The 25,380-nt window shown below is 42.5% G+C and overlaps 1 protein-coding gene across 1 annotated transcript; it reads left to right on the forward strand.

Annotated features, from left to right (window-relative positions):
• LOC125309828 (polycystic kidney disease 1 like 1) lies at positions 1-25,079 on the forward strand. The gene is made up of 51 exons (XM_048266952.1): positions 1-193; positions 612-780; positions 871-1,110; positions 1,253-1,385; positions 1,805-2,011; positions 2,349-2,530; positions 2,951-3,163; positions 3,255-3,418; positions 3,543-3,611; positions 3,779-4,144; positions 4,802-4,954; positions 5,143-5,214; positions 5,417-5,482; positions 5,639-5,815; positions 6,007-6,084; positions 6,339-6,487; positions 6,656-6,776; positions 6,873-6,996; positions 7,081-7,273; positions 8,185-8,406; positions 8,781-9,023; positions 9,129-9,242; positions 9,675-9,826; positions 9,939-10,039; positions 10,230-10,425; positions 10,757-10,840; positions 10,986-11,193; positions 11,695-11,801; positions 12,940-13,156; positions 13,843-14,020; positions 14,109-14,167; positions 14,466-14,673; positions 18,816-18,953; positions 19,038-19,132; positions 19,219-19,369; positions 19,548-19,662; positions 19,779-19,863; positions 20,063-20,239; positions 20,645-20,763; positions 20,953-21,063; positions 21,177-21,300; positions 21,416-21,487; positions 22,034-22,146; positions 22,372-22,767; positions 22,904-23,018; positions 23,130-23,270; positions 23,369-23,503; positions 23,798-24,028; positions 24,166-24,327; positions 24,473-24,700; positions 24,803-25,079. Exons 1-51 carry the CDS (start codon positions 97-99, stop codon positions 24,920-24,922), a joined length of 7,890 nt encoding a protein of 2,629 aa, XP_048122909.1. The 5' UTR covers positions 1-96; the 3' UTR covers positions 24,923-25,079.
• The last annotated feature ends 301 nt before the right edge of the window (positions 25,080-25,380 follow it).

The raw sequence follows: 25,380 nt of genomic DNA on the forward strand, positions 1-25,380 counted from the left end.
ACAGGCCTAACCGCATTTCTCACCTATCTTCGAATTTAACATTCACTGTATCTAAGGGACAAAAGAGAGTGGCACGGTTCCTCTGTTTTAAGTTGGATGAGTGGCCTACAGCTTACGCATGCAGGCAAAATGCGTCTCTGGGTTATTTGCGGAATAATGGCTGTGTTCACATCAGGAGAGGGTTCAAAAATGGGTAAGTAGGCTACACAGCATCTACATCAGCATTCTTGTAGACGCTCACTGTTACGAAGAACTACTAGGTTACTACTAGTAAGTGTCAAATAGCAGGTGCAAAAACAATTGACCAATACTCCCTTTTCAAGTTGAGAATGATCTGAACCCAGATTGTAACAAGACGTTATTGTTAAATTCATTATTCACTATAGGCCTAAACGTTTTAACTCTGCTGATCTGTCGGAAGCCTTATCGCCAGTTTAAGAAAGCCGGTATTGTGTAGCCTACACACACGGTATTGTCACCAAGGCACATTAAGGAGCACTCTCATTCATGTCATCTGTGTAGGATTCGTGTGTATGAACACGTACTGTATGTCAGTTATGGTCTGCAGTCTCCTTCTTCCAGGCCTTTTTATAATTAACCTCTTTGTTTAGTTGTCCGGGTGTATACGGAGAAGCAGGCTTATGCCGCAGGCACAGAAATAACCTTTCTGGCAATGACTGAGGAGCCCGACCCTCTTGAGTTCCAATGGGACTTTGGGAACAGACAACCTGTTCGAACATCCTCAAGAGCCATCACCAAAAAATTCCGTCTTCCTAAAAGGTTACTTATCATAATCAATTTCATTATGTAATATTTTCTAGTTATGTTTTGTGTTATGTTTTCTAGTGATTTGTGTTTTTATATTTTCAGGTACAATATCTCTGTGAGAGTGTTCAGTGGGCAAATGTCTGCAGTTTCAGATGTGTATGCTGTGATAGTGCAGAGGGCTATTAAACCCAACAAGCTGCAGTTTCAGCCCTCAGTTCTCGTAAACACAACGGTGGAGTTTAAATGTAGAGTTAGCGCTGGGAGTGATGTGACCTACCTTTGGAGCTTTGGTGATGGCACCACACGACATGGGTGGAGAACTGAACAGCACGTATTTGACAGGTGGGCTCTTGTGCACGTAACAACACCATATCATATGATGCATCCTGTGATGGGATTCAAGCTAGTATAATGTATGACGTTCTATGGCAAGGCATGGCATGACATAATCAAATCCTATACCATCCCCTTTGGTCATCTCCAGACTCGGGGAGTTTGTGGTTGGTGTGACAATGCACAACTTGGTCAGCTCTGCCTCTCTGAATGACCACATATTTGTTACAAGTGAACACTGTCTGCCTCCGCCAGTGAAGAACATGGGCCCTCATAAAATACAGGTAGGAGATGTTTAGCTGAAGTGTTTAACCTTGAGTCACAGAGATGATGAAGTTCACATTTAATCTGGTGGACATACATATAGTATATAAGTATATATACTTTTTTGATCCTGTGAGGGAAATTTGGTCTCTGCATTTAACCCAATCGGTGAATTAGTGAAACACAAACAGCACACAGTGAGGTGAAGCACACACTAATCCCGGCGCAGTGAGCTGCCTGCTTCAACGGTGGCGCTCGGAGAGCAGTGAGGGGTTAGGTGCCTTGCTCAAGGGCACTTCAGCCGCGGCCCACTGGTCGTGGGTCGAACCGGCAACCCTCCGGTTACAAGTCCAGAGTGCTAACCAGTGGGCCACGGCTGCCCCTATGAGTCTGCCCAGTGAATAAGGAATCACGCAGAGGGTGTCTCTTTCCGCTCCAGGTGCAGCGGGATCAGTCTGTGCGTCTGGCTGTGACCTACGAGGCGGTGGAGATCCAGTGTGACATGTACCAGGGACTGCAGTACACATGGATGGCCTATGACTCCAGCGGGAGCCAAATTCAGCTTGCTTCAGTTGAAACCCACAAACAAAACATTGAGCTCCCAGCATTCTTCCTTCATTATGGCATTTACAGAGCCGTAGCCAAGGTAACTAAACTTCTACAGACATTTACTGCTATTCAAATTCAATTATTATGAAATTATTATTTTTATTATCATCATTGTTGTTGTTATTGTTGTGTATGTTGTAGTTTTCGTTTTTTTGTAGTTTTGTAATCATAGTATTTTCCATTGATGCACTCTTTGTTAGGTCTACAGTAGACACCTTCAGGTGTAAAATGTAAAATAAAATGTGTGTCTTGTCTTGCTTCACCTGACCCCATGCTGCTGTGTGTCTAGTCTTGCTTCACCTGACCCCATGCTGCTGCTGCTGTGTGTGTGTGTGTGTGTGTGTGTGTGTGTGTGTGTGTGTGTGTGTGTGCAGGTTCAGATAAAGGGAAGTGTGGTGTACAGTAATTACTCCGTCTGTGTGGAGGTGGGGCCCCGCCCCCCGATTAGCATCATTCAGGGAGCCACAAACCTCTTCATCAGTCGCCATGACAACACCTTAATCACCCTGAATGGAGAGCAATCACACGACCCTGATTTCCCTCAGATCCCACTAAGGTAAAACCATAGGGTCCCGCCATCACAGATCCCACTAAGGTAAAACCATAGGGTCCCGCCATCACAGATCCCACTAAGGTAAAACCATAGGGTCCCGCCATCACAGATCCCACTAAGGTAAAACCATAGGGTAAAACAGGCAGCCACATCACACAGGCAAATCAACACAGTCCAGCTCCATGATTTGTAGCATATTCACTGTAAATAGTCACTTCTGCTCGCTCAAGGATCCACATGGCACTTGCTATATATATATATATATATATATATATATATTTTTTTTTTGTATTTATTTTTTTATTTTTTTTTATTTATTTTTTTTAAATTTTATTTCCTATCGTTTTCTTTGAAATTATTTTCTATTCATCTTGTTGTCGGGACGTACACGCTCACAGCTCAAGTGTGGCTTTTGTTGTCCAGCTACAGTTGGCACTGCAGGCCACTGAGCAGAACAGAAGGCCGGTGCTTCCAGGAGTCCCTCCAGCTTGTCCCTCGATCTCTCCCACAGCTCGTCTTCCCAGTCAGTGCCCTGAATCCCATATTTGACCAGTTCAAATTCACGCTGACCGTTCAAAGTGGGGGCCGCTCCTCCTCATCTGAGATGTTTGTCACGATCACACCCAACACCATGAGGTAGGACCGGAGGTCAGATCCGTGCCACTGTGTACTGTATCCTTTTAATGTTTTATTTTATTTTTTTCTCAAAATATTTTCTTCCCCTCAGGAATCTTCAGATTAACTGTGGTCACTGCCAGGGTACTGGAGTGAATTGGAATGAGCAGTTTTCTGCTGAAGCATTCTTTGAGAAAGACACCTTTGTCTCAGAGGACGTTGTGTTTTCTTGGAAGCTGTACATAGTGAATGGCACCAATAGATTCATCAGTGAAGGTAAGAGGATGGCAACCCCCCTTGCTGCCTGCTTGCTGGCCTTTCAGATAGATTTCACAATGAAACATATTATGGGATACATCCTATTGTCATTCCTGTCTCTTCCCCTAGTGCCGTTCTGCAGGTCTGCTGATCAAGGCGCACCTGCAAAAATCATTGAAAGTCCAAATTACACCCAAGAAGCAGTGGAGCTGTACGAAGGATCATCATCCCCATACGAACTTCATACGCCATCATCATCCTCAACATCATCGCCATCCTCATACGAACTTCACACGGCATCATCATCCTCATACCAACCTCATACGCCATCATCATCCTCAACATCATCATCATCCTCATACGAACTTCATATGCCAGCCTCCCCAACGCCATCGTTTGAAAGCATCCATAAGACCACCTTCGATGATTTCTCTGAGTTTCTACCCGAGTCCATTAACATACCAGAGCACCAAGTCCCTGATGCCCTGCAGTCCGATTCCACTGGCCGTGGAGGTGGTCCACGTGCGCCCACCGCCAGGATGAAACCCCGGGGCACACATGGGCACTCCCCTGCCCCCTCCGCCCCACGGGGCAGCTATGAGGAGGGTGAGGCCCTGGTGAGCTGGGGCAGATGGAGGACAGAGGGCAAGCCTGAGGAAGCACAGACGCTGCCCGCCGACCAACCTGATGAAGTGACCCGTTTAGGTGATGTGTGGAATGCCCGTCAGTCGCCGGGAGACTATGGTACACAGTGCAGTCCTGTGGCTGCTCGTCATAAACTTAGAACAGTAGGAGAGATATATTCCCGTTACGTAGGGCAATAATCCAGTGATGTTTGATATATTCCCGTTACGTAGGGCAATAATCCAGTGATGTTTGATATATTCCCGTTACGTAGGGCAATAATCCAGTGATGTTTGATATATTCCCGTTACGTAGGGCAATAATCAAGTGATGTTTGATATATTCCCGTTACATAGGGCAATAATCCCGGTTCAGAGAGGAAATTACTATTCAGTGTTTCAATTGAACACAGCTAATATTTAAAAAGGTTTGAAGAATGAGTACACATACAAAGGCTTGGGTTCATATTCTGAGTTTGGTAGAGAGGTTGTGTGCACTTCCTACTCACGTTTAGAACAGGTGCAGGACAAGTTGCACGATAAGGCGAAACAAAAGAGAATGCTCGCACACAGGCAATAATATAAATATAAATATAAAACGGCAACGTTTCAACCCAACAGGGTTTTCTTCAGGCATATTTTTTCTGTTGATATTTTTCCAACAGTGCAGTCAATCAATAGATGGTGACCGAATTTGAGCCTAGTCTTCCATTACTTTCCAATGGCTTTGCTGAACATGTCACAAGTGAATGTGTTGTTGATGTTTCCATGTGCATAGATGATGCCTCAGATCTAGTACTGATGGGGGAGACTGATTCACACCTCTCTGGGATTCCTGTGATCTTTGAAGAGGGAGGTAGTGGTGCCCCAGCTGAAAACGACTCTGATCGGCCTTTGACCCGGGAACACCACAGAGCCACCGGAGAGCCAGGTAGCACTACAGAGACCCCTCTGGGTCATCTACAGACCTGCAGCAGCGTGGACAATATCTGACATGTAGTGTGGATGAAATCATGTGCCTGCTAGGTCACATTAAATGTAGATTAAAAAGTGATAAAGAGTTGTGTAATTTAAAAAAGAATAATAATCAGTGCAAATGAAATGTATTTTGCCTTCAAGATCTACTCAGGACTGGGCTCAGTGGTTACCTGGCGGAAGAAGAAACCTCCAGTGCTCATTTTTATCTCACAGGTGATTTCCTTTTACATTTATTTTTATTTCTTATTTAAGGTTTATTTGACATGGACATTGCACATTAATAAATATAAAACATACATATGCAATAATTAAGCAAAAATAAAGCATAAAGCAAAATGTTTTACATGTTGCTTTATGTGTTATATGTAATTATGTGCTTTGTGATTGACTGGAAGTCTAAATGTTGGTATTTCAGATTATGATTTCCCTTTCATTGGGATCGAAGAGGGCGACTCAGGAACATATGCTGGAAGACCGACAGGTATCACAAATGCTTAGAGAATGACCACTGTCATTTCAAAATTCAATAAATATTATCATCAGTTTTTTATATTTACTTTTTTATTTTCTTTAAGCTAACAGGTTGCTGTTTGAGTTCCTTAACATGACAGGCGTCTGTTTGTTCTCTATGATTTAGGCGTGGGTTTCGCTTGGGAGAACGGAGGCAGAGACCTTGTGTCTGAGCCGGACCATCCTGAGGAAAGCTTTCTGATGGACTCCAAGCGGCCTGGTCTGGCTGTAGCAGAGAGGACTCTGTTGGACCTGGCGAGAGAGCTCGTTGATCCCGTGGTGTTGGAGTCTCACACTGTAGCAGGTACTGTAGGTGGGGAGGTGATTGCAGTACTGTAATGAAGAATAATGGTTGTTCACTTACATTTATTTATGCTAAATGAACAAATGAAACTCATTAGGGATGCTTGGCTATAAAAAGTGTTCTTGTGTGTGTCTCATTGTACCTGGATGTGGTACTTTTCTGAGAGGGGTACTTTCTTTGTTTTTTATCAGGAATTTCTTCATCTGTCATCACGCTGAAACCTTACTCACTGAGCCCAAACCGCCACTACATGCTGGCCGTGACCGCAAGTAAGATCAAGCTTGGCTATCAGATTTAAGTGTTTTGTCTGTGAGGGAAAATGTTTTAAAACGTAAAATTGTGGGATAGGGGATTTTTTGGTCCAAACAAACCGATTGTCCATCATTTAAACATGTCATATGTTGTTTGTCCTGTTCTCAGTATTTTTGAGCGCACGTTCAGAGAGACGTTTCTAAAGTTCAATATTTTTGAGCGCACGTTCAGAGACGTTTCTAAAGGTCTTTGTGTTTCCGTGCCTTGTCAGGTGAGCGTCGGACAGCGGTGGGGAAGTCCCAGCTGTTCTTCACCACCCTCCCCACGGCCGCCCCTGAGGGGATGGCATGTCTGGTGCAACCCAGCGAGGGGCTTGAGCTCCTCACGCTCTTCAGCGTCTTCTGTGCGTCTGGAAGAGAGGTGCATTGCCACGCTGAAATCTGTCGCATTTTAACACAGCAAAGGGCTCAAATGGCTTTTTAATGCCCAAACAACTGGACTGGACAACTGGGAAATTTAGTTGGTACTTTCCTGTATGTTATGTCACTAGCAGCACTAATTTCAAATCTGTTTGATGTGTCATAACAGGATCTGCTCTATAAGTACAGCTACACCGTTGGCAAAAGCCCTGCTGTTGTGTTGTACGAGGGCCGAGACTTCCAGCATTATTTCCACCTGCCATCTGGAGGTCATGAAAATGACTATACAGGTATTATGATCATGGTCATGTCTTCAGGTCAGTAGTATTTGGGGAATGGAATCATATCAAGCACAATACAACACTCCTCGCCTGTGTCTCTTACAGTAACCGTCTACACTGTGATTGAGAACAAGTGTGGGGCTACGACTAAAGCATGCGCAGCTACTGTGAAGGTTCTCCCCCGTTTCCAGAGAAGCGCGCCCCTGTCCCACGCCCCTGAGCAGGACCTGTAAGATAACAGCACATCCTTCATCACCTCATTCATAATGCCAGACTGCACACCGCTCTGACCACTCTCCCTTGACCCCCCCAGACTCGCCTACGCCACTCGGAACCTCAGCAGGCTCACGCAGATGGGCAGCGTCCGGGACGTCCAGAACGCCGTCTCCCTACTGGCGGGGGTGCTCGGCAGGTTACGCCAGGAGCCAGTGTCCTCTCAGGAGCTGCTGGGGCCTACCCACAATGCACTTGTGACGGCGCTATGCTGCCTGACTCCCAGGGATGAGGTGAGATCTCACACCATGACAGTTGAATTGCAAACAACGGGGTGGGCAGCTGTGGCCCACTGGTTAGCACTCTGGACTTGTAACCGGAGGGTTGCCGGTTCGAACCCTGACCAGTGGGCCACAGGCTGAAGTGCCCTTGAGCAAGGCACCTAACCCCTCACTGCTCCCCGAGCGCCGCCGTTGAAGCAGGCAGCTCACTGCGCCGGGATTAGTGTGTGCTTCACTTCACTGTGTGCTGTTTGTGTTTCACTAATTCACCGATTGGGTTAAATGCAGAGACCAAATTTCCCTCACGGGATCAAAAAAGTATATATACTTATATAAAACAGCCCTTATGAAAAACAACTATAGAAAGATGTATTAGAGCACTTGAGACATACTATAGAACTTTGAGACATACTATAGAACGTGTAGACTGTCCTATAGGAACACTATACACTAGAGGCATTACAGAACATCACAGAATATTATACACTACCATAGAACTGCTAGAGATCTTGTAGTATTTACTATAGGGAGTAAATGAACCATGTTTCCCCAGACTTCTGAATGATATATTTGCATATTTGTGTTTGGTATGTTTATGCAGTCATAGCAATGCTGAACTGTGCTGTATCTGGAATAGGGACCTTGTTTCTTTCTGTGTTATGATTGAGGGTAACAGGTGATTTTGTTCAGCAGAGATTACTGGCCCAAAACATTAACATCTTGACAGATCTCATGGAAGTCACAGATCAAGTAAGTAGTATATGCAGTCTGGCTGCTTCACCTATTTGTCCCTTACAAGACAAGTGACTGGTCTTCATCACAGTTTCCATTTACTAACTATAAAAGAATTGATGCAGACAATTACTCCCAAGTGCAAGATGCCAACGTTCATGGCATCTAACGTGAATCTATTTTTGTCTCAGGTGACTTTGCACAGTGCCAAGCTGCTCATCAAGCACATTCAGGACCTTTCTGCCCTGTTTCCAAAAGAGAGAGGATCTGGAGATGTGCCTTCCCTGGAGAAGCGTGTTGTTAATGCCTTCGTTTCTGCTCTGTCCCATACCTTGACAGCCTTGTGTCGGTTCTCCAAGGAAGGCATTGAGCTCACCTCTGACGTCCTTCGCACAATCACAGATGTGTCTCTGGTAAGGCAGTAAGACTGTCACTCAGAATTCTGACAAATGAATGTGCCAATATATTGTTGTAGTTTTTTTTTTTTTACAATATTGACATTGTGACCTAGATTTATGAGAGTGAGAATATTACAGTCATCCCTCTCTAGGATAATGTGTTATAGAGTCATCCCTCTCTAGGATAATGTGTTATAGTTTGTCGTCCCGCCATTTCCTGGTCACGTGAAAGCTGATTAAAAGAGGTTTATTAACACTGACGGTCAGTTTGACTGGCATGAGTATCTCATATACCGGTACTAGACTCCTTTGCCCCTTTGCCTTGTGGAATAGTGCTTTTCATTCCTATTTCATCCTGTCATATTTAATATCATCTCTCTGAAACACAGAAGGACATGACGTTAAGCAGAGCTTCTGAATGCTTCCTTAACACCAGCTTCCTGGAAATTAAAACATGGAGATGTGACCAACTCCCCACCAATAGCTTCAGCATCGGCCCTGCAACATTTCATCATCCTGTGGGAATGGATACTTTTACCGCTGGTCTCAGGGATGGATTAAATTCTTGCTTAATTTCCCAACTCTGGCATTTTAAACAGAATCCATATTACTGGGGCAAAACACCAGTGGAGGTGAGATTGTCAGAATTTTGACAGAATTTTGACAGAATTTTGACAGAATTTTGACAGAATTTATGTACCAGTACAATGTTTGATTTGGCCTGCTGTTTCTTTAAGCTGACTGGAGATATTGCTGACTTGAGACTGTACAACTGCACCACCTGGAGGAAAATAAGAGTACGGCACTTGGACCTCCCATTGTCTATTGAATTCCAGAGAAAGCCGACCAATGTATGGGATGCACCTTATTTCAATGTATTAATATAATAATTTTGACCATATACCTGTAAGCTGTAGTGAAGCAGGAATAAAGGAGGCAGCTCAGTGCATAGCGTTTAACTGCATGCTAATTCACATCAGGGTTTTGGTGAGTAGAAATGAAATACATAGATGTGACACAATAGGCTACTACCTCATAATTAAGCTATATTTAAGAGGACTAATATTACAGTGACTGATATTAGAACTTCATATTCAGGTTTCATGATAGGTTCAAAATCATGAACTGGATTTAATGTTTGTATTTACTCTGGGGTTATGAGATACCCTTGAAGGACAGGATAAATTATTTATGAAAATTCCACTGATTTCACTGAAATCATTATTGAACCATCCATGAATGAATTTAATTAAAATCTCACTCAAACATTCTCTCTCGAGCAGACGGCCCGAGCCTCAGAGGTCACTCTGCTGCACGGAGAGGTGAATGTCCACCAGTTCAACGTGACCCCAGAGCTCCTCAGCCAGGCCGTGCAAGCCACGGTGGTGTTCAGACGGCCCGCTAATCGCACCTTTACCATCATGCTTCTCTTCAGGTCTCCCACCGTCACAGCAGACACTAGATATCTAGGAATGCAAAGACGAATAGATTTCTTTCTATTTGTTACATCTCATCTGTGTTATTGTGGGAATGTGTTTCCTTATTAGGATGTCAGAGAGGCCTACCCCTGTTCTGTACAGCATGAAGAGGATGCATCAGTGGGACGGAGACACGGTCCACATGCTCTTCCCTTCCTCTCATCTGCAAGGTTGCAATTCATTCTTTTGATCTGTTTAGCCAATTAACCAACCACTGATCATATGTATCACAAAAATGAATGTACCACTGATCATATTTATCACAAATAATACTAAAAATGTCCAGGCAGAAGGCCTCACATATCGGTTTTAGGAGCTCAACTGACGTGTGTTCATATCTGGATTGTTCTGATGTCTCAGATGGTGGCATTGGATACGTCTCAATCCTTAGTGCAGACTACGGAAAAACATCCAGGAATAAGTATGTGGCTCCGTCTGTGAACTACACCCTTCAGATTGAATCTGTGCACTGTCTCTCCTGGGATGGACAGAGAGAATGGACCCACGAGGACTGCACACCCCAGCCTGGGTCATCCCATGTCAGAATCAACTGCAGGTACAACACAGGGGCCATTGTGTTTTATTTGGTGCTTTTCAAACAGATTGATAGAGTAGATGTTTCTAGAAATAAGAGAAAAAATATTTATATTTTTTTAAGTAATGGAAAATTGTTAAATAGATTTTATTCTTGTGATACAATTTAGATTTGTGAGAGTTGCTCACCACTGCTCTCTCAGACAGTCGTCTGGTCTTTGATGGTCCCCAAGGGCCTCTTTGAAGGAACTGCATCTGTGATAACAATCTGCCTGAGCTCCACTGCTGTTTAAATTCAATTTGACTAATTTCATTTTTAATTTTGATGTGACATTTGATAAATCCCTCTTCAGTTGCAGCCACCTATCCCCACTCACGGTGGCGTACGGAGCCGTGCAGAGCCATGTCGATGTGGGGGACGCCGCTGTGTATGCCATGTAAGCCAGGCCCCTTCACTTGAAGTGGACAAACGATGATTCACTTGCACATACTGCACGGCAGCATTTCTGAAGCACTGTCTGCAACTAGCGACTAACAAACGCACTCTGATTCTTAAAGACACTGTCTAATGTTATTTTGCAGGCCCTCCAACAACCTCACCCTGAGCTGGGTCATCGCCCTGTCCCTCGTCGCCTACGCGTTGATGCTGATGGTCTGTAAGCGTGCCGACGGCCACTGTGAACGGAGCGAAGCTCCGCACGTCCTGCCAGACTGTGCGCCGCTCCACCAGCAGCTGTACTCTGTCACCATCGACACAGGCCTGCGCTCGCGCTCCATCATGACAGCCAAGGTATTGTGTGCGTCGCTCCCTAAAGACATGCAAATGGAGGCCTGCTGGGCCAGATGTTGGCTGCATGCGAGCGTAGCGAGGAGGAGGCGCTGCTGATGCCAGCCGGCCCGGATCACTCTCCCTACACACGTCTGACATTGTTTGGATAATTGTAAATGTGTTAGCGGTGGGTTTTTAAATAGACCTGTTTGTCTAATTGGGGATTTGTATTTATGGCCTAAATGTTTGTTCACAGTGGTGGTAATGCCCAAAAAGGTTTTTAATCACTGCATTCTGCCACTTATCTGTTTATGTATACTGTCAGCATTTGTGTATAATAAGTGCTTTATTATTAGTACACTATAGCTGTGCAGCTTTTTGAGCTGCTGAACCCGGCGTTTATGTAAACAGGGTAAACAGGTTGTAAATGTAAACATGGTCAATTCTGGTCATTGTTAGTTAAAGCGTTTTTATTATGGTGGTTATGGTTTTAGTGTGTTAACGTTACGTTTTAAATGTCAGGTTTATCTTGTGCTGTATGGTGAGGAAGGAGTGTCTGAGACCAAAGAACTTTACATCCCAGAGAGGTCCCTTTTTGCAAGGAATTCCAAAGACACCTTTATTCTGAGGTACCAGTTTAATTATATCAACCTCCATTGTCCTAAACAATTTAAAAAAGCTTTTCATGGATGAAACCTATAAGAGCCAAGAAGCCCAAAACGTCAATTTGGGATCAATAATGTGCGTATAGGAAGCAAAAGAACACGAGTGTAGATGATGCCAGAGAGCTCCAGTGAGTTGTTTTTTCTCCGTTAGTGTGCACAACACAACATACAACACACATATTTATCCCCACACAGCACAACACATCTCTATATGAACACAACATACAACACACATATTTATCCCCACACAGCACAACACATCTCTGTATGAACACAACATACAACACACATATTTATCCCCACACAGCACAACACATCTCTATATGAACACAACATACAACACACATATTTATCCCCACACAGCACAACACATCTCTGTATGAACACAACATACAACACACATATTTATCCCCACACAGCACAACACATCTCTGTATGAACACAACATACAACACACATATTTATCCCCACACAGCACAACACATCTCTGTATGAACACAACATACAACACACATATTTATCCCCACACAGCACAACACATCTCTATATGAACACAACATACAACACACATATTTTATCCCCACACAGCACAACACATCTCTATATGAACACAACATACAACACACATATTTATCCCCACACAGCACAACACATCTCTATATGAACACAACATACAACACACATATTTATCCCCACACAGCACAACACATCTCTATATGAACACAACATACAACACACATATTTATCCCCACACAGCACAACACATCTCTATATGAACACAACATACAACACACATATTTATCCCCACACAGCACAACACATCTCTATATGAACACAACATACCACACACATATTTATCCCCACACAGCACAACACATCTCTATATGAACACAACATACAACACACATATTTATCCCCACACAGCACAACACATCTCTATATGAACACAACATACCACACACATATTTATCCGCGCTTATCCCCTGGATCTCCACATGCGTCTGTTTGGGCTCCAGCGCATTTACATCAAAAAGATGATTTCTCTGCGCTGAGGGCCGGTAGGATTATTATTCACGCTGTGCGTCCTGTGCCCCTCCGACAGTACGGCGGAGCGTCTGGGGTCCATCTGGAAGGTGCGTCTCTGGCACGACAGCGCCGGCCCCTCGCCCAGCTGGTACGTCAGCCACGTCCTGGTGAGGGAGCTGCCAAGCTGGAGCAGCTGGCTCTTCCTCGGGGAGTGCTGGTTGGCCGTCGACGAGCATGATGGGAAGGTGGAGAGGAAACTCACAGTCTGCAAACAAGGACTCGGATTGGGACAGGTGACGACTTGCTACTGCTGCTGCGTAGTTTAGCCAGTGCAGGTGTTTTGTACATGAGAGAGAGGGATGTGTTTTGTACATGAGAGAGAGGGATGTGTTTTGTACACTGGAGAGAGGGATGTGTTTTGTACATGAGAGAGAGGGATGTGTTTTGTACATGGGAGGGAGGGATGTGTTTTGTACATGAGAGAGAGGGATGTGTTTTGTACATGAGAGAGAGGGATGTGTTTTTGTACATGGGAGGGAGAGAGGGGTGTGTTTTGTACATGTGAGCAGAGCACTACACTACACAAGGAGAATATTTTATGTTTTGAAATATACATACGTTTTATAGCACATTTTATCTTCATTAAAAACACAATATTTACTGATGGTATCAGTCAGGTTCTATAGCTAATTTGCAATTATAATAGGCTAAAGAAGTTTAGTCAGAACTTAAACTATTTGATCTGGTATTGTATATTGTTGTGCATTTTTTTGTGTTTTATCTGACACTTCTGCGAATATTCTTACAACAAATGTAAATTTCCTTTCAACGAACCTTAATAAAAAATCAAACTGGTTTGTGCAACAGATAATAAATCACTGAATGCTATCACAAACTGAACAGAAATGTCCATTCCTTTGTGTATCTGATGTGAAACCTGATCTCTCTCTCTCTTTCTCTCTCTCTCTGTTCTGGCCAGCTCCTCTACATGAAGCTGACGGAGTACCTGGAGGACGTTCACCCGTGGTTCTCCGTGTTCAGCTGTCCTCCTCGCGGTGCCTTCACGCGTGTCCAGCGGCTGACCGTGTGTTTGCTGCTCCACCTGGGCTGCATGTGTGCCAGCGCGGCGCTCGTCGACGGCCAACACGAGCCGGTCAGCTAATATTTACATTTACATGAAGAGTCATAAAGAGGCCTGAGCGCAATCACATTTTCTCAGCCATAAAGACAGCCTGGCACATTAAGGATGGGGACGCATCCTCTATGAGATCTGCATGCACAGCAATGTCTCAGCTCAAATCACTGTAGGCTATTGTGACTTCGTTAAAATTGGGCTAAAATTAATTTCTTTCTTTTTTTCTTTCTTTGCATTTCTTTCTTTCCTTCTGTTTTTCTGGTTTTCCTTCTTTCTTTCTTTCTTTCTTTCTTTCTTTCTTTCTTTCTTTGTCTTTCTTTCTTTTCAGGCTTTCTTTGTTTCCTTCTTTCCTTCTCTCTATCTCTCTCTCTTTCTTGTTTTCTGTCCTTTTATCTCTCTTTCTCTTTCCAATTGATTTTGAAGCGTTTTGTTTGTGTTCCTCATTGATTTGCTGCTGGTGACGGCAGAACTCTTTAGAGCAGGGTGTGATGGACGTCTCCATGGTGACAGGGTTGCTGAGTGCGCTGTCCGTGCTGCCGGCGGGGTTTCTGATCTCGCTGCTGTTCCGCCTCGGACAGGTCAGTGTTCACACCACAGACGTCTATCATCTGTCCACCACAACTCACACACAATGTAATGTGTTATTGACATTGTCACATTTAAAAAATACTCTATGTATGTTTATAAAATGATATGGTCCTGATTTGAAAAAAAAAACAATATTTGTCAGCATTTTCTGTGAACAAATCAGAATTTCTTGTTAACCAAATTTCTTTTTATTATGACCGCCGCGCAGCGAAGCGGCGGTCATATAGGTTTAGTCAGATTTTTTAATTTTTTCTTTATTTTTTTTTTTTTTTTTTTTTTCTTTTTCAAGATGCCCAAATTTCCGTCAATGATTCCCGGACACTGAAAGACCGGGTACACGAAACTTGGTGGACATGTAACCCCACATGGATAGCATGGAACCATCGTTTTTCGTTTTGATCTGTAGCCCCCCCGCTGAATTGGACCCCCCCATTTCATGTATAGCGCCACCTAGTTAAACACAAAAAAGTAAAAATGAGGTGGTGTAATTGAAGGTATCTGTAACCTAACATAGTCAAAACTGCACGAAATTGGAAGTGTAGGATCATTATGACACCCTCTGTATGCACGCCAAGTTTTGTGGAATTCCGTTCATGGGGGGCCACACAATAAATTAATTTATGTTACTATACACCAACTGGCCTGTAGGTGGCCGGAGACAGTTTTCTGTGAATATCTCGAGAACCGTAGGGCCTAGGAGGTCCACCTTTTTTATGTATGTTGGTCTTAAGGAGGCATGTCAACCCATCCCATTACCACTTATTTCATGTATAGCCACCTAGTTAAAAATTAAAAAGCAAAAATTAGGTGTTTTTCATCACAATATCTCTGGCTGACAAGGTCAAAACTGCACGAAATTAAAAGTGTAGGATCATTATGACACCCTCCGAATGCATGCCAAGTTTTGTGTACTTTCGGTCAATGGGGGCCCTACAATAAAATAACTTATGTGTACATTTAGTGACGTACACCAACAAGGATTCCCGGGACACTGAAAGACCGGGGTACACAAAACTTGGTGGGCATGTATGTCTCTGGGGGTCTGGGGGTATGCCAAGTTTCGTAGAATTTCATCCATGGGGGGGTCTAAAAAAATTAGGTTATGTGTACATTTATTAGTGACTGTACACTCATTGGCCTGTAAATGGCGGTGCACACATATAAACATGCACACACACAGGCACCCACATACTATCGGTATTAGAAAGGCCGATACATAATTACAAATTCAGTAGGATCAAAAGAAAGCCAAAATAAATATTCATCATCATCATCATGGCTGCATTTTCAGTATTGGCGATAAGTAGTCGTTTGTCCACTAGATGGCGCATCGTTGCAGTGAGACGTAATTTTGTTGGAAGTTAAAAGTGGGTTGGGGAAAAACAATGGACACTTTCTACAAGGACTGTAATTTACCGCAGCGAACATCTAATAAGGACAGGATGATGTTCACATGAAGTGTAATTCCCATTTCTTCTTGAAGCCTAAATAAATCTGAGGATGTTTATCGACATGCTTGGTTTTTACTGCAGGTACGCGTTAATCTTGTAATATCAATAAGGACCTAGGTAATGTTACCGTTAGCGTTGGTTGAGTGATGGAGGCCCATTTGATTGATTGCATTTGTAGAAAACTATAAATGCGGTTATACCAAGCAAATTGATAGCAGCACTGTTTGTATCTTTCGACTGTCATTTATTGCACGTGCTACAAAATCATTCTGTGCAATGGAAGATTTACCAACGTTACACCGGGTCTGATACAGTTTTGCCTATACATGCGTGGAGACTGAGACGCCTTTTTATTTTGTTTTAAGTGCAGGGGGTGAGAGGGGAATCGATGTGCTTTGATTCCAGCTTGGTAGTTGTAGTCTGTGAAATTAAAAAAGCACGGTGTGTGAAGTATCCAAACAAAGACACCTTCATTTCATTATGGCTGCTTTAGCAACACACCTTAAGCTACTGTGTAGTGGGTCCCATTTAGAAGTGGCTACTTCATTCGCGCTTTCCTTGACTCATGGAGCTGCGTGAATGTTATTACAACTTTTCGCCACGATATGGCAGTTTAAGTCCGCTTGATACTGTAAGTCGTAAGCCATTGGTTTCCAAAGGAGATTTTATTTGTGTCGCCAGCATAGCCTATTGACAATTTATGTTGTAAATAGGCCTACCTTATAATCCTACCTGTAGCTTAGGGAAGCTAACAGCTTTCTATTAGGATCTAGTTTGTTAGTTACAGTTTTGTCATAACTCCCTAATGCATTTTTGCATTTAGAATAGCCAGAGCGTGTATATCTCAATCTGAAAATTAAACAATATCGAGTGCCTATGGACTAGGCTGGGTGAATCTTTTCTTAAAAGATTGAGCTTGGTCTGATGAAAGCCAGACTAGCCATGGACCTCAGTTACACAATGCAAGGGAACACGAATCAGCCTATATTTGCACGAACAAAAACGGACAAAAGCTCTTCAACTTTGGCCCGTTAAAATGTGTATGAACAGTCTAGCGACGCATTTCATCAAGGCCCATTTGGACATGTCAGTTATTTGCACCACTGGTTAGATGTAAAACAGCATTTCGTTTCAGACTACTGTTACTTAATTTGTGCATTAACAATAACGTTTCAGACTACAGTTACTTAATTTGTGCATTGACAATAAAGTATTACATGAACTAAAGATGACTAAAATCTTATGTAGAAGAAGAAACATTCACAAAAAATCCATCCATCCAAAAATGACCTTTGTTTTTGATAGCTGTTGAAAACGGCATGGAACTGACAGAGATGTTTTTGTTTATAAATACATAAAAAATAAATAAATAAATAACATTATACTGATACCTTTTGCTTTTCCCAAATACAATGTAGCCTACAGGTGTAAGTGACCTTTCATCAATCCAGTTGCAATGGATGAACTGTGATGAACTGCCCTACTTGTGATTGTTTAGAGATTTTAAAGGTTTTATAACAATGCTACATCTTCTTTGGCTATTCTACAATCTATTCACCTTTTCAGCACCAGTAGGCTACTTTCTGTGCAGCCGCACACACACACTCAGGCATGCCAAACAAGCATACACAAAAGTTTCAAGAGTGGGGGATGGAGTAAAATATGGAGACAAATTGAAGTGTGATTTATTTTCGCGGAATGGATGTACAGGACTGAGCGGCGGTCATATTTTGTACCGCTATGCGGTACATCTAGTTTATTCACTGACAGCAGATAATTTGCTAAATCTGTCAGGGTACCTCAATATATGAGCGGAACACAAAAAATAACTTGGCTCGCCTTTTACCCTCAAGCTCAAACTTTGTTTTTCACAGTGGAAATATTTGGAACTAAACCAGTTGTGAAACTCACACTGCATCCACGACTCAGATTCAGACTATAATTTAAAGGGAAAAATAGGTTTTGACAGGTTCTTTTTTTCCCACCTAACCGCTTCCTGATCTGTAATGGGCTAGAGCTGCTGTATCTTCCTGATCTGTAATGGGCTAGAGCTGCTGGATCTTCCTCAGTGGTCTCGATTGGCTGCAAGTCTAAAATTTGGCAACAGCAACCCAGCACTTTTCAAGGTACCGAAGCGCTTTACAGTGAAGGAGGAACCTCACTAACCACCAGCAGCAGCACCCACAGCATGGGGCATGCCTGTCTCACACACATGCCTGTCTCACACACCCACAGCATGGGGCATGCCTGTCTCACACACCCACAGCATGGGGCATGCCTGTCTCACACACCCACATCACACACCCACAGCATGGGGCATGCCTGTCTCACACACCCACAGCATGGGGCATGCCTGTCTCACACACCCACATCACACACCCACAGCATGGGGCATGCCTGTCTCACACACCCACAGCATGGGGCATGCCTGTCTCTCACAGCAGCACTCAAGTCTGCTCAAATCAAACATACCAACTAGGGCTGAAATATTAATCGGATTTTAATCCAAATCGCAATGTAAACTCTCATGCAATTAGCAAGTTGCAAAGTAACAACTGATTATTTTGCTACTTCCTGAGACATTAAAAAGCACGAGGCAGCAATATGGAAGTAATATTTGATAGTCACTTTTTAATGGATTATATAGTGAATGTTGAGCTGAAGCTTGACTTTCAAAAATATATTGCAAATCAAATTGCAATCGCAATTAGATATTTTCCCCACATGGTTCAGTCCTAATACCCAGCCATAGTCATCAATGATTACTCATGTCAACAGTAAGCATAGTAATTCTGGCTCCAGGCATGAGGCTCAACCTGTTGGTGCTCTTGATTTTTCAACAGTCTGACAAGAGGAAGAAATCAGCCAGAAGATTGCTCAAAGATTGTTCCGTGTCAGACATCAGCACTGTTGAAGGTAGATACTGAGTGTTTTTCTTTGATAGTGGTTGATATTTTGGAAAAAAAAAAAATGTTTTGAAACATTTTCCTGTCTTCACAGCGTATCAAGATGCCTTCCATGAGGGTTTGTGTGAGCCCAGGTCTTCACAGGGAAATCAGTCACTGGCTCAAGAGGCTTGGAGTGACAGATATGAGGTTAGACATAACAACTTCAGAGATAAAAATGAAGAAACAAAAAAAAAACAAAAAATAAGGTTTTAAAGTTGTATGTATCACAACAGCATAATACTGGCAGACTTGGATATGCTGCAGCTTCAGTGCATTCCCACAAGAGGGCGCTAGGAACCCCTGATTCTATCTCAATAAGCTTTGATGGAAGCAAGATGCCAAGTGAGAACTTCAAAGACAGCCTTCAAAGCAGCCCCTCTTCAGGTAGTAGGCGGTTGGTCTTCTTTGAGAAGATGTCCAGATTAATGCAGATGTTATGTCCAGATTAATGCAGATGTTATGTCCAGATGAATGCAGATGTTATGTCCAGATGAATGCAGATGTTATGTCCAGATGAATGCAGATGTTGCTCATTCTTTCTTTTGTTCGCTTGCTCCCCCAGAGCGAGGCTGTTCCTTTAAGCCACCTGTCCTGGGATGGTGTTTTTACGTGGCCTGGTCTCTGTGCTTGTGTCTCTGTGTCACCTCTGCAGTACTGACGGGAATTCTTGGTCTCAAGTGCGTTTTTTTTATATATATATATATATATATATAAAATAGATGGTCATGTGATTTTTGCAAACCCCAGAAATGACTGTGTTTTGTGACATGCTTTGTCCCTTCTCTCCTCTCAGATTCAGTCCCACTAAGAGTCTGCTGTGGACATATTCTCTGCTCCTCTCAGTCCTCGCCTGTGCCTTCGTTATCTGCCCAGGGCTGGTACAGTTTGAAATCATCGCAATGTTGAAAGAACAAAACGTTTTATGTTTTATCAGTTATCAGTCACTGTTTTTAACTGATATTAATTAGTTTAATATTTTTTTCTATGGATTTGAAGAGTCTTCTCAGCATTGATATCTTCAATGTTTGTCCCCATGTTTTGCTGTCTTCAACTGATTTTGTTTACTTTGTGATACAGATCTTCATGGTGGCTGTTGTTGTATCTATGTGGTGGCGTAACAGAAGTGATTTCTTCGATGTCTCAAGTCAGACCAAGTCTATTGTGGAAGCACATAAATACTGGATGCAAAGCGGAAGGTCCTCAGTGCTCGGTCTTCATAACCAGTCTATGACCAGATCCACATACTTTGACACGGTATTACCTCACTTCCTGCATCTGTGCAATACATACTGTGGTATTACCTCACTTCCTGCATCTGTGCAATACATACTGTGGTATTACCTCACTTCCTGCATCTGTGCAATACATACTGTGGTATTACCGACTTCCTGCATCTGTGCAATACACACTGTGGTATTACCTCACTTCCTGCATCTGTGCAATACATACTGTGGTATTACCTCACTTCCTGCATCTGTGCAATACATACTGTGGTATTACCTCACTTCCTGCATCTGTGCAATACACACTGTGGTAAAAGTGCTGAGTGAGCCAGTGAGTGTGATGCTTTTGTATTTGCTGAAAAAGTCAGTAGACATATTAAGTAAGTTATATAATAGTCTTCATAACACCGCTGTCTGTTGTCTGTTGGACTGACAGGTAGTACAGGCTCGCCAGAGGGTTCGGTACCTGCGCCTCGCGCGTCCTCCGAGTCCAGATCTGCTGAGACGCACTTTCAAGCGTCTGAGGAAAACCACTCTCATACGCAGATTCCTCAGGTCACTACTTCACCTCTCAGTTAATCAATAATGCAGTAACATCTCACTATATCAATTATTAAACCTATTACCACAAGTGGGGTGCTTTACGGGAAAATAATTGACCTTCAGTATTCACTAGCTGAAGTAAAGAGTGCTCATGTGGAAGTGCTGTTGAACTCTAGCAATGTCATGTGTTTGAATTTACAGTGAGGTGTCACTCTACGTGGCCATGCTAGTCCTGCTGTTATTTGTGGCACATGGAAAATCATGCAACAATAAGTACGGATTGACTCAAGCCATCAAGACACAGCTCAGAAGGTACAAGGGCAAGTTAAAAATGCTTATTTTACGGAAATATGTACAGTATGTTGCTTGGATCACATAGAAGCAAAGCAATTATTGTATTCTTTGTTCTACATGATGGATTTCAGAGGCCCTTATGAGCATTTCCAAAGCATAAGAGACCACCAGGAGTGGTGGAACTGGACCTCAAGTGTGCTGCTGGCAGAGTTGTATAAGAGTCCCTGGAGCGACAGCGCCTCCAGAGAAAACAGAGTAAAGTTTGAAGCTTTTCAGGAATAGAAGTACATAAATCCACTTCATGACCACACAGACATCTGACCTGTTTTTGAAAGTGATGATCCATCTGTACCACTGATTTGTTTTGCAGTGGCAAACTGTGGTGGAAGCGAACATCCTCATTGGTGAACTGATTCTGAAAAAAACAGAGACAGTGAGAAACGTACGCTGTCTGCTATGTATCTGCTAACCTGATTATTTTATACGTAGAAACGTACCTGCTAACCTGATTATTTTATATGTAGAAACGTATCTGCTAACCTGATTATTTTATATGTAGAAACGTATCTGCTAACCTGATTATTTTATACGTAGAAACGTACCTGCTAACCTGATTATTTTATATGTAGAAACATACCTGCTAACCTGATTTATTCATATTATTCATTCGTATCTATTGTAATTGTAATTAGTGTAGTGGTTAAGGAGCTGGGCTAGCGTGCAGTAGCCTGAAAGTTGTCGGTTCAATTCCCGGCTTCCACCGTTGTGCCCTTGAGCAAGGCACTTAACCCCAAGTTGCTCCGGGGACAATGTGATCCCTTGTAATATAGCTGACATATGTAAGTCACTTTGGTCAAGAAGTGTCTGCTAAATGTAATGTAATGTAATTCAAAAGATTGTTTATAAGTTAGTGTAGGCAAAAATGTTTATGGGACTATATATGAATATTTTTATAGTATCTTATTAAAGTAAATTTCTCTTCCTACAGGAGATGTATTCAAAGTTGGGAGAATTTGTCATCACTTCAAACAGCCAAAACTTGTTTGGAAAGACTGGATGTGATGCCAGGACACAGAGCACTGTGAGCCTTGGACAAACACGGTCAGAAAATAAACAGTATCCAAATGGACTTTTGAGTATTGTTATTTTTCTGTCCATTAAAGTAAATTATATTGTCAAAAATGTGTCACGTATACTTTCATGTCATGGACAAATTATAAAGTTTAAACTTGATTTTTTTTTTTTACAAGATTCTATCCTGGGTAACATTTTTGAATTTGCTCCAAATCGTTTCCTTCCTAACTGCTCCCTCCCTGGTCTGTTTAGGTCCGCAGCTCGCGCCACTCTTACTCATTTGAAAGCCTCGGACTGGCTCGGTCAGCACACGCGTGCAGTGGCCGCTCAGTTCGTCCTGTACCACCCACCCAGCGGCTTCTTCAGCACGGTCACTCTGCAGGCGGAGTGGGGCCTCGCTGGGGTCCTTCGGCTCAGAGCTGGCGTGGAGTCCACCAGACTGCTCCTGTCCACGGGTGCCCTTGACTGTGCCAGAGTGACCGCTGAAGTGAGGCCTCTTATCTTATCTCTGCCCGGTCAAATGTGTTTGATATACAGTCACAGCTCACTATTATGGGGAGGTGGAAAGTTTTTTTTTTTTAACCCATTTCCATTGGAACAATTTCCTGAAAGACTGAATTGCAGTATTCCACTTAATACAACTGCATTGTGAGTTTTAAAATGTTGATATATAAAATATTAGGGTAAAATGTTAAATATATGTTAATATTAAATGTGTACTTTAAGTGTGTGTCTACCATGTGTGATACTATAAAAGTTAAATATTTTCTTTTATTAAATTTAGCACATTCTTGTCAACAGTTGCTCTTCTTCTTGATCGTGATGGCTCAAATGATTTTCCAAATATGGATCATCTGTCAGAATGGACTGCTCCCTTACTGTTTAGACCTGAGAAATTGGCTTGAGGTGAGTGATGCTCTCTGAAATAGGGCACTTTACTTTAATAGAATATTTTGATGGTAATTATTTTTGCACAAGCTCTCTAAACTATCTGTTCTTATCCTCTACAGGGAAGCATAATTATGATGAGCATTCTTTATTATATTTGTTTTGCTTATCACTTTACACTGAAGTCAGAAAAAATCGACCAAATGTTGAGGGAGGACTTCAAAGTGTTCATTGATTTGGAAAACATCACATTTTGGGAGGAGGTATGAGAATAAGACTGATAGAGCTCACAGCGATGCGAGCCCTTGCATATGATCACGGTACTCAATGACTTCCTCCACTGTGTCGTGTTCATTTACAGCTGACCGTATCCCTTCATGGAGTCGTTTCCTTTCTCTTCTTGCTCAAAAGCCTTTTTATTCTGGGGATGCATGAAGCCATGTGTTTGCCTGTGCACGCTCTGAAGACTGTGCTCTCCAACCTAACCTGGCCAATGGTAAATCATTTTCAAAGTTGAAATAAAAGAGAATGGGAATGCCTTACGACATGTGCAAGGCAAACCTCTATTCCATAACAACTGAGGAGGATAAAAGCATTGCTCTCTTAGTTACATTTACATTTTGATGCTTTTATGCAAAGTGACTTACAATATACACATACTTCGAATGATTAAAGTGAAAACAAATCGGTAAAGATACAGTATATACAGGACTGCATAATTATATTTCTGTGGTAAATTCACTTCAATGCTTTTAATTCCTGTGCCATGTGGCAACACACACTGTTCTAGATGGCAGGAGCCATCCTCGTAATGGCCCTGTCCTCCATGGGCACCCTTCTTCTCCACCACTCCTCCCATGCCTACAGTAGTCTGCTCAGATCTGTTACAGCTGTGCTGGCGTACACCATTGGACCCAGAGGGTTGAAGAAGTGGTTTGAATGGAAGTGCTCTGGCTGCATCTACGGCCTTCTCTTCCTTGGGTCTTTAATTTGTGTTGTCAGCTGGGCATGGACTGCAGTGGTATGTTCATTCAGACTCAGACTCTGGTCAGATTTGTTACAATTGATACATCAGTTATGCTCATGTCAACTTAACTCACAAGTTCTTAAACTTTACAGCAAATGGACACATTTTTGTATATGTAATTATATTCACAGATAAAGGGAATGGTAACCTCACTTGTAAACACGAACAAGAGAACTATAAGGAGGAAACAACGTCTTACTATGTCTGAGCTTGGACACTACATAACAAATAAGATGTCCGCCCTTGTTGGACAAGGTAGAACAAACTGGTCAGAAGATCATCATTTTATAAATGTAAGTTTAGTACATTTTTAAAGGGCTTACTTGATTGGAAATATAATGATTATGGCTCATACTGCAGAATGCACTCTCTCCATAATTGAGCTATGGTTAGAAGTCCATGGTGTATTTTCCAAATAAACCTTTTTGTTGTTCACAGACCTTCAGTTTGGAGGTATTTGAAGACCTTGTGGATGAACTTTTGTTCAAGCTCAGTGCTTTCTCCAATAGCCTTCACCATACCTTACCCAGTAAAGACCCAGCGTCCGAGAGCCCTAAGCTCAGTGCTTTCTCCAACAGCCTTCACCATACCTTACCCAGTAAAGACCCAGCGTCCGAGAGCCCTGTGTCTTTGCTGTCTGGGTGGAACAGCAACTTTGAATCAGAAGTAAATATAAATGCAGATTTGTGTTTATTTATTTGTATATGGATTCAATGAACACATCCTTAGGTTATATGGGTCATACTTAACCTGCTTGCTATGTTTAAGGTCTCACTGCAGGACTACCCACCTACAGATGACATCATGATGCCACCAATCAAGCAGTCGGACAAACATGAAAGTGGTCAAATGAGTGCTTTCACTGGAGACATGCTACAGATGGACTGATATTGCAAAATTGTGTTTAGCATCTTTGTCATAGCCTAGGCTACAGCAGCCTTGATCAACTATGCATAGCCTAGCTCACTTTGGACAAATCTTTTAAGTTTTTACCAAAACTTGACACATTGTTGCTGTAATATAGGCCTAATATCAATAAACTTTTCTGCTGTACAATTCATGCTTTGTAATTCATTTGTTGACAAAAATGATAAAGTTTTAATTTAGTCTGATACAGAAACGTTATAATCTGTGTGAATTGCTTTTATGCAATTTGACACTTTTTTGAGTATTTGCTCAAGAATTACCCTAGTTTTCATTTTTAAATGTATTTTGATGGTACATGGTCATATGCAGGACAGATAAACATATGTGCCTCTCTCACCTGTCATCCAGAATATGCACTATGCTTGCACACATGGCAAAAGTGCTGACTAGGTCGCCAAAAGACACCAGTTATTGGCAAG

Source organism: Alosa alosa, chromosome 16 (genome assembly GCF_017589495.1).
Source record: "Alosa alosa isolate M-15738 ecotype Scorff River chromosome 16, AALO_Geno_1.1, whole genome shotgun sequence".
NCBI lineage: Eukaryota > Metazoa > Chordata > Actinopteri > Clupeiformes > Clupeidae > Alosa > Alosa alosa.